We start from the raw sequence: 12029 nt of genomic DNA, 5'->3' as shown, positions 1-12029 counted from the left end.
AAGAAACATGAAAACAACTTTATTGTTCCGTATTGAACTTTAAGCCCAACTATAGAAGCTTGAGCTATATATGCCTTTGAAGTATCCCCTAGGTACCTATTCAAGAGGTCTCATCTTATCTCAGGTGTTATGTTATCTCAGATGACCTTAGACTAGAAATTCTAAATTGGTTCGGGGGCACCCGCTTCTACAAATTTAAGCTTAAGTTTTCTAGAATAACCCAAGAGAGGGTACAAATCACTAAAACACTCAAGACAAAAAGCTCCCAATTATATCAATATAATAATATTTTCCCAACACTGGGTCTACTAATATTGCTTTACGAACACGTTTCCGCCTTTCTCTCTGCAAAGTCCAAACACTTCAAAGATCTACCATAGCTCAGATGGTGCCGACGGCCGTGACAACTAGCTACCTAAGCCCTGACCAAGGTAAGGCCGTAGGTCGACAGAATCTCGTTGACGGGCTGGAAGTAGGTCGTGCCGCCGCGAGTGCAATCGCCGGAGCCTCCCGAGGTGACGCCCTGGGCCTGGGCACCGGTGTAAAAGGACCCGCCAGAGTCGCCGGGCTCGGCGCACACATTGGTTTGGGTGAGGCCAGTGACACGTCCTTCAGCGTAGGTGACTGTCGCGCCCAGGGCGCGGACTGTGCCGCAGTGGACACCGGTGGTAGAGCCGGAGCGACAGATGCTGGCGCCGGTGGCGGACGCGGTGCTGCCCGACACGGGCAGGTTACCCGAGCCGTATCCATCGATGTAGCCACTGAGGGTGGTTCCGCTGACAGTGCGGATGTAGCTCATGTCGGCGCTGCCAGGAAAGACCGAAGCCGAGAAGGTTCCTAGCGACGCACCGCTGCTGGTGGTGGCAGAACTACCTGAGGTGCCACAGTGGCCAGCCGAAACGAAGCCAGTTGTGACCGAGAAGCCGACGGAGCACCGGGCACTTCGGTTGATCAGGTAGGCGTCGCCGCCGAGGACCGTGGCGAGGGTGGTCGGCATCTCCTCAACTGTCCGCACTTCGAACTCGGACGCGGCGAGCCCGACCTGCGCGGCCAGCGACTCGGCATGGGCGGTACTGCCGGCAAGTGCCTCTATGACGAGCTTGTTGGCGGCGACATCGACGTAATACGCCGCGATGCCCGTGTCGGCCGAGTCCGTGCCGAGGGCCTTGGGCTGCTCGATGTCAATGTTGTCAAGTGCCAGCTTAGCCTCTTCAAGCTTGGACAAGCTATTGGCCACGATAGCCGGCGTGGCGCCAGCAGCGGTCACCTCGGAGGCCAAGGCTTGGTCAGTGACGGCGACGTTGAGCGTGGTGCCGTCCTCGGCGATCCAAGCGCCGGCGAACGAGTCGCCCGCCGAGCTGCGCAGCTGCTCGATGACATCGCTGGCCCAAAGGTCTCTGGTGACACGAGCAGTGGCCTGCTCGGCGTCCAGCCCCAAGTCGCGCTTCATGGCGGCTAGGAGCTTCGGGTGGAGGCTGGTCGTAGCCTGCGTGGGGGCACCGTAGGCAACGGGCAGGACGGCTGCCAGGAAGGCGAGGAACCTGAATAGCTCCATGTCTAGCGTTCTGAAGACAACACGTGAGAGAAAGGGGCGCTAATGTTGTAGATGCTAGATAGTAGGCAAGATGAGTCCAAGATGAGTCCAGGATGCTGCTGCAAACTACCAGACAGGATGAGAACATGCGTCCTCTTTTATACTTATCCCGACTCCAGTATCTTGACTTGCATCACGCTTCTGTTGTCGCTGTCCAAGACAGAGCCCTCCATTAGACTAGCCGTCGCCAAATCCCTCCTTCCCAATCTGCCCAAATTCGCCCCGCGACGTTACCCAGGTTTGAATAGTATCGGCAGGGCAATCGTCTGAAGACACTTCAGAAGACATCCATTCTGCGACGTTATAGCAAGATAGGCAGGACAGTCCTCGAAAAGAAGCTTCGAAGATCAAGCATACTCCCTGCGCGACGAGACGGCACATAGCCTAATAGGAAGGAGGAAAAGGGAAGCAAGGAATTAGACGGGAGCTTTTGTTAGATAAGGTGCTGTAACTCCAGGCCGGCATACCTCATGACCTTAGTCAACATGCCAAGTCAGTTCCAGATCATGGGCTTCGGATCGGCTATATCTTCAAACTGGGCAAGCCGATGGTAATGGATGGCTTGGCCCATGTTGTTTTTTGGCCGACAAACCGGGCGATCAACGCTTCCGGCCCGCGAGATTCAGGTCATCGGCATGCGATATTAGCAGGCAAGCCAACATCTGCTTCAGCCTACCGATGATCTGCGTTTCTGGCTTTGCGGAAACACTCGTCATTCTCCGGCTGTCGCAGCGGCGAGCCCCGGCTAACCCGTCCCTCTCCCCCGGCCCCCTCCTACATTACCCCCTTCTCCTAGCTAGCTCCACCATCACTCTCTCTCCGCTTTCTTCGACGGTCTAGGCCCCGCCGAGACAATGTAATCCGAGGTTTGTCCGTTTACACTTTCCGTTCCGGATAAGCAACCGAGATGTCTACGGCGTTCAACACTAATAAGGGAGCTTCAGTCTTGCAAAAGCAAGACTATAAGCCTTGGCTGCTACATGGCTTGAGATGGAGGTCACCGGATAAATTCAGCAAACTTGCGCGCCTTCCTTTGTTAGCGTTATGGCTGAACCAGTAATGTCCACCTTCCGTAAATGCACTAACAACGAAGCTTCCAGCCAGCCTTATTGACTATAGGTATTCCATCGGAGGTCGTATCCACGATATATAGAAAAAGAATCACCTGATAATGGTGATACGATTGGAATCGCATTGCAGTACATGACCTGATTATTTTATTAGAATTAAATATCAGGCCAAGAATCGGTCTTCCGATGCATATACTGGTGCTGTCAATTGGAAATCGAAACGGAATGAGGTGCTACTAATTGTAGACATGAAGATGTATTGGGGAAGGTTTCTAGAGGCATCTCTTAAGATGCGCATCTATAAGATACATCTAAATACATAAGTGGATCTAATTATGGGTCTTATCTATGATATCTTATCTACGATACGGATAATAAGTGCCGTTTTGTGGGTCGCAACAGATATAGGGGCTTCCATTTCTTGATTCCAAAACTTCCAACTCCAAAGGCTTCCATGCCAAGTAGGGATTATTAATACCAATATGTACAATTAAAAGACCTTGAAAAAAGGCTTTTGCTTCTCCTATGATAGTAGCTATACTGAGCCCTCTGACGTTAGATAGATTCCCAAACGAAATAGTTACTAGTTTCTATCTTTGGTGACTTCTGCCTACACTGTTGCTCAGAGCATGAATCAGGGGCACCCAATGCCTACTTCCGAGGAACCCGACAGCGGCCTGGTGAACCTTCATAGTATTCTTTGGATTGTTATGCGTTATATTTGTTATGCTTGATATCCGGGCGCCTTTAAGGTATTTCGCAGCCTATGCTATACCACAACTTCATGCCTGGGTATGGCGACTCTTGGCGTTCAAAACCATATAAGTGGGAAGGGCGGTTAACGTCTTTCATACATATGGTATCACGGCGGCGTGGTCTAGCTGTCTTGGTTAAGAGGATTTATATCCGTCCATTTTTGGTGGCAAAGCTTGACGAAGCCAATGTTCGGGCCGTACTTGAACAAGCCGCACAAGAACTCGCGATTCCACTCTCGAGATACCTTACTCATCTCCCGGATATGGGAAGCAGCAACAGATACTGTCTGCCCAATTACTTAGGGTACTCTTAGCTACCTTACCTAATTTGAGCCATCTCAGCCTCCAAGTCAAAAGCCGTTCTGTTTCCATCTCTCCTTTAGCCCTAAAAGAAACTGGTGCTTCTGAACTCTGGTTTAAAAAGGTCGATATATCTACGTATTCCAATCCCTACGTCGATGGAAGCTACAAGTTCAGCATCAACAACAATACATGCGGTATTTTCAACTTGGCGGCTAATATTGAGACGCTTAATCTTCATATGTGTGGCTCTGTGGTCAATATTCCCCGGTCGAAGATAAATGCTCTCCGTATCACGCATAGTAGACTAGACAGGTACAGTATCCGAAATCTCTTATCATCTTGTGTCAGCTTTGAAACTTTTGTCTACGAAGCTGCTCCTCCCGGTATAATCACGCACGGATGTCTTCAGGGCGCTCTAGGTACGTCAGCCCTTAAGGTCCCATTTTTAAGCCCGGTTCCCAAAAGCCCATTACTTCGCGACAAGTTAACATTTCATTTTCAACTTCTTTAATTCTGGGAAAAGATTTCACTTTGCTAATACATTTTTAATATCCCCCCTGGGCTGTCGTGAGCAAGAGCTGGGCCTCCCCTACATAGTGCCTGATCATGCCTGAGTAAAGTGGTAAGAGATGGTGTGGAGGATAGGGGGCTGGCGAGGGCAACTTTCGGGTGATGCAACAAGCCAGTAAATCAGCCAAGTGTATCTACTTTCGATTTGTCCTCCGCCGCGATGCTAGAATCCCACGCATTTCTTCACCTGCTGGTTTCAGAAGCCGGTAGTGAGCGACTTGCCGTCCTGGAGCGGCAAGAATAGGCCGCTCGTGCCTACGGAAATAAATGTCTTACTTAAGGGATCAGTTCACGTGGCCGAGATGACAGGATTGTTTGGATGGATTTGTTGGCTGGAGCGTATCGGCATATGGCCGTGGCAAATACGAGTGCTGGGCAGATGGAAGCCAAAAACGTCATTTCAGCTGCCAATCCAATTTTTTCAAATCGCTCTCATTAAGAGGTAAGGCGTTGAAGTATACAGGAATATCGTAAGGAATGATGATCAGAAGATACCTGTTGTGCTTCTTTAATTTGGTGCTGGAATCAATGTGTTATTGTTGGCTAGATGAACCGAGGTGTGGTGAATCGTGATTATGGTTACTGGTAATAGAGTGGTTGGTTGGTTGGTTGGTATATTTAACGCCGTGGCTGGCCTCCCTAGGGCATATGGCGTGTAAGACTACCTCAGTATCTTACATGTCTAACCTTAAAAGGCACACGATAATTCAAGCCCTTCTGTGTGTGATCACCATACGGGAGTCTTTCAGGTCCCCTAGTCGAAAAGATCCTATTTCAAGCCGAAGGCATTCCCACGATACAAACTAACGATGGTAATAGAGTGGTAAATGCAAGAGGATAGGCTTTAATGATGAAAGGACTGTAGGGTAAGTAAGTTGCAAATCCTTATGACAAGCAACACAACCAGTACCTATTTCTCTTTAGGCAGATCTAGCACAATGTTAACGCGTTTTTATAACTACCTACTTTAGTACATATTAAAATGCCAATACCCAATGTGATGGCTGCTCCGTACCATGGATTTCACGTATGCTTTACAACCTTTCAAGACTGCTATGAAGTTAGCAAAAGCTACTAAGCTTCTGTAATTTTTACTATATGTTTCTACTTATTCTACCTAGTATAATTACCTAAATATTATTTGACGAAATGAGTAAAGGTGTAAACTTAGTTTGACTTATTGTTTATTTTTCACTGTTAACGGAGGTTAGAATTCGTGTGCAAATGCGCACACATGGATGATGATGATGGTGATGATAACATTTACGTCTATTGGTCTGCTATATGCTGCCTACGTAGATACAGCGGCGCATCTTTAGCGCTTTAGACGTTTAGAGTACTCCCCAAGGGGTCCCCAAGGGGGAACAGAGCTAGAGTACCGCCTGACATTGCGCACACGTGGAGACCCTTTTTGAATCACGAAACTTTAGCTCCTTTTTTTTTCTTCAGCTTAATGGTAAACCTACCATATACCATAGACTTGTCCAAGAATATGAAGATAGGTCGTTCGTCTATAACAAAAAAGAAGATACCTATGGTAAGTTATTGCCTAACAGGTTTATTTATTTCCATCTCTGAAGTTACCTGCCTATGATATCGAATCCAGGGATCTTCTTCTTTGAGGCAGGTTATACACCACATCAGACTCCGATGTATACCTAGTATCCAGTCATTAGAACTCACCTTCTTAACATTGAACGGTGTAAAATTCTGGATAAACTAACCAAAACAGCAAACATTTATGCCTGTCTAATGACGTTAAAGGGGGGAAACCGAGGAACCGCAAATTGCCATCGCAAAGGACTGAGGGTTTCTGAGACTCGTAGATCGTGCGCTGCGTGACATATGCGAACCAAGCGCAAGCATAGTTACTGCTTCCCTAAGTTTCTTAGACTGCATGCAATTATTGACAGCTCATAGCTGATACACAGATCGTGTATGCATTCACGATGGAAGCATCTATGTCACTTAGTTGTTATTCATACGTAAAACCTATTGGATTATTTTATGCTTAGAAATCAACCCCTTGAAAGGACGCGCAAACTAGCTAACGATAGTGGAGGCCATACCCATTTTTAAAGCTATACGAAAAGTGCAGTTGCTTGATGTAACATTATAGTCTTAGTGCACATTCAATAGTCGCCGGGTCGATCATTTGACACCTGAGCATCTTGAATACCTACCTACCTAGGTATGTATGCAAGTCTTAGCATTCACTAAAATCCATCTTTGGGTCGGAAGTAATTCCATCTTGCTCATTTGCCCACATCATCAAGGGGTTCGGCATTTGTATGTTACCTATTGGTGTAACAAAAGACAACTAACAATAGCTTATACTAACTGTATTTAGTTACTTCAAACCACTCAATGGCTCTCAATGCTTAAGTAGTATTTAGTCGTTGGTTAAGGTGGGTAAAGAGATTAAGATATGCGCATAGTCTAGCTACTACAACTGTTACAGTAGGGATTTTTCTGGCGTGACTACCGAAGACCTTTGGGTTCACTAATAAGAAACTTGGTTTTAGGTTAAGCAAGTTCTATAATGATACTTCCATATAGAATATTACTTGGAAATTACGTTTTATAAACGTAAAAGAAGAGAAGTAAAGCGTAGAAACACCAAACTAATACTGCAAAGCCCAATAGTTAATACTTATAGGTAGTTCGAAAATCTTTCTCGTATTATTAGCACTCGGACTTTAGAGTAGACAATAAAGCACTTAAATGCTGGAGAATACATTGACACTATAATACCTACCATTGCAGATAGCAATACCAATCCTAAATCGTTAAACGCAATATTATCGCTTTGACCTTTCAGATCTTGTTGTCGCATTATCACTACCCCTCCCGTTCGAGTGGCCAAATCCTCGAAGCGGATAGCTCCGATCAAATGCTTGTGACAGGCATTCGATCCGGCGCAATCATAACCGCTGATAGCGAAGGACCAATTGAAAGTACAGCAATAGCTCGGCAGCTAAAAGCCCAAGCACCGGTGAGAACGCAATAAACTCCACAGACGTATTGGATTGCTGCCAGGATGATAATATCGCCATTATACCGTAACTCGACGTATTTCCAAGCCCTCTGTTATCGGTTTCCTTCATCGTCGCCAACAATGGGGCCACGTCGAATGATATTGCGCCACCGGAAGGACTTATCAACACCGGTGACAGAGTAACATCCGGCACCTGACCGACCGCCTTGCCCTTGTTACTGTGATAACGTCGTTCCAAAGTTTTAGCTATCACAGCAGCAAAGATATCATTACAAGGTAGTCCTAGCACGTACAACATTTTCCCATAGATCAAGAATTTGATAGATCAAGAGAACTTGGAAGATATGCTACTATTTCCAACTTTTAAAGTATTAAGATAGTTGATTATACTAATTATCATCTATATAGGACGTCGCTCGTACCGCATATTAGGTGTATAATGGGTACTTCCGACCCAATACTTGTAAGTGCGACTTGAATATAGTAGCCGCGAGTATTCGTAACACCCCCTTTTCCAACCCCAACTAAGGACCTATTCGTACAACCGCAAACACCCAATCACCAATTTGAAACCGACCAATAAGTCAACATGCGCTTAGATTTATTAAGCCCTTGTCCCGTTTACCGCCTGTCTTCAAGAACACAGGGGCAGCTCTTCGGAACGGCTTATGACAAGACACATATGCCCGTCTTAGGACTAAGTAAATTCCCTACTGCATCGGAAATGCACTTGACAAGTTGAATCCCTGCTTTTCAAGCAAGGTAGGACACTTGCCCCTTGACCTCTACCAAAATATTCAAACGGAACGTAGCCGTCGAGGGAACCCTAATTCCGATCAGTTATAATATTGATATTCTAAGCATGCCGGCTCATATTATTATACTTCCCCGGTCGATCTCGTTCCAATAACGAATTAGTACTACATACAAGGTCTATGTTATTTGCCCCGATCTCGATTTGCATTTGCCTTTGGTATACACATTGGGATTTTGAGCGTCGTGAGGTGATACCAACCAAGAGATTAAGGTAATGATTGCTTATAAGAGTTTGTAGATACATATGTACTTAGACCTAACCTATGAGGTAGGTAGGCATTGTAGATTGTGTGCATGTAAGTGCGGGACAACACGGCACGTACCAACACAGCATAAGAGGTATGTAATGTAATACCTGTGATTACCTAGCACTGTATCAATAGTGCTGCCCTCCAAAGGGTACATGTACCTATTGGAACTTATCTTTAGGTTATACAAGTATACCTCTTTACATAGTTCCAATCAGAAACCAGAACAGGTAGAACGAACAATCGACTTTCTATCAATTCTGCCAATACCGCCAAGCATTAGTACTTATAAAATCCGTTAAATTAGGCCCATGCAATAACGCAATCAATGCATTGTTACAAGAGCCGAAATGAACCTGTCTGCCTGCATGTCTCGGGATCGTACCGGTTCGGATTTGTCGGTCTTGCTTGCGGTGCAACGGGAATATGTTAGCACATGGCCAACATTTTTATTTCTCCTGTGCGGGCCGCATCCATGCTCCATGCTTCCAAGGATCCCGGGGGGTGGGGGTTTAGGGACATGAGAGAGGGGGAACAAAAAAGATACAGTAGGAGCCCTGGAAGCTGAGCTGCAAGATCTAAGACCTGCAGCAATAAACTCGGTAGGAACCAAACCGGTTCGAGCCGGTCCATCGGGCACATCCCAATCCTAGCCCCGCTTGAGGCTTGATGCTTGATGCTTGACGCTTGACAAGTTTGACACTGACAGACGCTGACGAGACGAACCACGCCATTAAAAACGCATTCTCCACTTTGGATCTCGAAGCGTTAGTTTAGCTTGGGGGTATCTTACGTATCTTACGTATAATAGTACCTAGTGCAAAGTACACTACATACCTACATGAAAAAGCCACAAAATGGATTATCACGATTAGGTACTTAATATTTAGTCTTATCCGATTTCTTCCCCCCACTCTATCTTGCTTTTTTTCCCCCCTCTTTCCTTGCAATTCTTACATATTACATATGATTTATGACTAGGTATGTACTTGATCGATATCGGATTGGGACGTAACACAAACTATACATTAGCTGCATACTTTAGGCACATTAGTTATAGGGCTTCCAAAGTCACACAGAAATAAAATCGATATATAATAGCAGCGTTATATAAGTATATATACCCAAAGTACTTAAATACATCCCATAATCAACGATCTAGCCTCGGGGGTCATTGTCAAACACCCCCACTCACCTACCCGCCAAGTGAGCAACTCTACCGGGTTACTGGAACCTTCACCTCCTTACCTTATAAGTTTATCCCAACGACAGCAGGGCTTGCTGTACTACAGCGAGCATATACCTGGTTTAGTCAGAAATACCCACGTACGTAACTTAGGTATTTTATACGCTACCTACCCTTGTGCTACCTAGGTATGTATACCGAAGCAATATCGAGTTATGAGGTCATGTATATATTCATGTATATATGTACCATCTATATCTGACTCTGCCCTTGTATCTCGGTCTCGATTTGATCCCCATCCCTACGCTGCACCTACACTGCACGCACATATGCATGCATCATCTAAATGCACGCCCCCCCACCCCTCCCCCCTCCCCTTGACTTACCCTGTACAATACATATTATCCTTACTCTGCCTAGATCCAGCACCAGCATCAAGCAACTTACACGCCAACCAACCATAGGCTCGCGCGCGCACCACCATGCAGCAGCAGAAGCAGCAGAAGCAGCAGCAGCAAGAACAAACGCAGAAACCTGATCCAGGCTGTGCAGAAAGTGAAAGTGGGATGGAACAGCGGCTAGACCGCGGCGAAAGCAGCGATGATCCCGCACATCTTAGCGCCAGCAGTAACTCTTGTTCTGCATCTACCGTTACCGTTGCCGACGGCACCGTGCCCAGAGAAGCGGTCACTCTGGACTGTCTGACCGGTGGGCAAGAGTCCCACCACCACCAACAAGATGTCCGGCTTCAACGCCAGCCGATGCACGACGCTACGCCCTCCACCTCCACCGGTTCGCATGGCGCGGCTATACGAGACGGACAAGACCACGTTTCCTCATCAACTGGTGCTCGAACTAACTACCCCAGTTCCAGCCCTAACGCTGACACTGCCGCTGCTGCTAGCGCAATGGGCGCGAATTCCGCCGAGTCCTACGAGCAGCAGCATGTGCATAGCGTATACGAGACTATCGCGTCGCACTTCTCTGCTACGCGGTACAAGCCCTGGCCCTTCGTCGCATCCTTCCTGTCGTCGCTGCCCCCCGGCTCCGTGGGTCTAGACGTCGGCTGCGGCAACGGCAAGTACTTGGATGTGAACCGGGACATCGTGATAATCGGCTCGGACCGTAGTGCCAACTTGGCACGGATAGCCCAAGACCTAAAAACCAAGGGGACCAATGGTGGTGCCGACGTAGTAGGCGTCGCAGACGGACTAGCGCTTCCGTTTGGAGGCGGCGCGAGACGCGTCGATTTCGCCATTTGCATCGCGGTTATCCATCACCTGTCGACGCGCGAGCGGCGCGTCGAGGCCCTGCGGGCCCTACTCGACTGCGTCCGGCCGCGCAGCGGCAAGGTCATGGTATACGTCTGGGCGCTGGAACAGGGAACCAGCCGCCGCGGGTGGGACGAGACTGCAGATCAGGACCAGCTAGTGCCGTGGGTTTTCAAATCCAAGAAGCAGAAGGCGGGAGGAGAAGAGGCTAGTAATAAAAAGGAAAACAGCAATAATGCCAGCAGCGCTGCGAGCGGCGGGAGTACTACAGGGGTCGCAGATGCTACGTATCAACGATATTACCATCTATACAGAAAAGGAGAGCTGGAAGAAGATGCCAAGGCAGCTGGAGGCGAGATTGTAGAGAGCGGCTACGAGAAAGACAATTGGTGGGTTATAGCGAGTCCCAGAGAAGAATACTCGTCGCCGTCTATAGAATCTCGATAGCAACAAATAGCAATAGCAATATTGCTACTAGTAGTAATGATCACGCTGTCAAGTTACACAAGTAGGCAGCCATGGAACTAAATTTTTATTTTGGAAAATAAAAAATAAAAAACAGAAAAGAATACTGTACATACTAAGAAGAAGAAATGCCTAATCGCCAGTCGGATCGCTACCCAACAACTAACTCATGACATACATACATACATACCCAGCCAGCCAGCCAGCCAGCCTCGTCTGCCTATTCCCTCAAACCAACCCACCCTGTCCTAGTAAATGCCCATCACTACAATAACAACAATAAAACTTGATACAAACAAAAACAAAAACAAAAGGCTACACGAACATAGCATAGCATAGCATAATCCGTAAAACCCCGTCACTCGATACCCATAGTTACATACATACATACATACATACATTCATTGATTGTGATGCTTTGAAACCCCTTCCTCGCCGTTTGACCTCCTTGTCACATATCTATTATCCTCCCAGCCAGCCAGCCAGCCTTTTTTTTCCGCGTTTCCGCGTTTCACAAAAAGCAGCCACCACCGCGATCGGGTACGTGGTATGACTACAACGTGGATCGACTGCCTGGCCTGGCCTATGCGTAGAAATACGGGATAGTAGGTAGATAGGGAGGTAGGTAGGTAAAGTAATAGGGAGAAAAAAAGGGCAACAAACGAGCAAACGGCGAAAACGAAGCGTCGTAAAATACCTAGTAGTGGAAAAATAAATGATTAAGAAATAAACAAAAAAAGCACTTTATGTTTC

The 12029-nt window shown here is 47.1% G+C and overlaps 2 protein-coding genes across 2 annotated transcripts; one reads left to right on the top strand and one right to left on the bottom strand.

The window, feature by feature from the left end:
* Positions 1 to 397: 397 nt before the first annotated feature.
* Positions 398 to 1663, bottom strand: F5Y00DRAFT_162646 (trypsin-like cysteine/serine peptidase domain-containing protein). The gene has a single exon (XM_048004727.1). It carries the CDS (start codon positions 1553 to 1555, stop codon positions 416 to 418), a length of 1140 nt encoding a protein of 379 aa, XP_047861687.1. The 5' UTR covers positions 1556 to 1663; the 3' UTR covers positions 398 to 415.
* A 7644-nt stretch (positions 1664 to 9307) lies between these two features.
* Positions 9308 to 11340, top strand: F5Y00DRAFT_245573 (S-adenosyl-L-methionine-dependent methyltransferase). The gene has a single exon (XM_048008983.1). It carries the CDS (start codon positions 10023 to 10025, stop codon positions 11256 to 11258), a length of 1236 nt encoding a protein of 411 aa, XP_047861686.1. The 5' UTR covers positions 9308 to 10022; the 3' UTR covers positions 11259 to 11340.
* Positions 11341 to 12029: the final 689 nt, after the last annotated feature.

The sequence above is a fragment of the Daldinia vernicosa genome (genome assembly GCF_022497035.1).
Source record: "Daldinia vernicosa strain CBS 139.73 unplaced genomic scaffold F5Y00scaffold_52, whole genome shotgun sequence".
Classification (NCBI taxonomy): domain Eukaryota; kingdom Fungi; phylum Ascomycota; class Sordariomycetes; order Xylariales; family Hypoxylaceae; genus Daldinia; species Daldinia vernicosa.
Note: the sequence above shows the minus strand (reverse complement) of the source record. Positions and strands in the feature narration are given on the sequence as shown.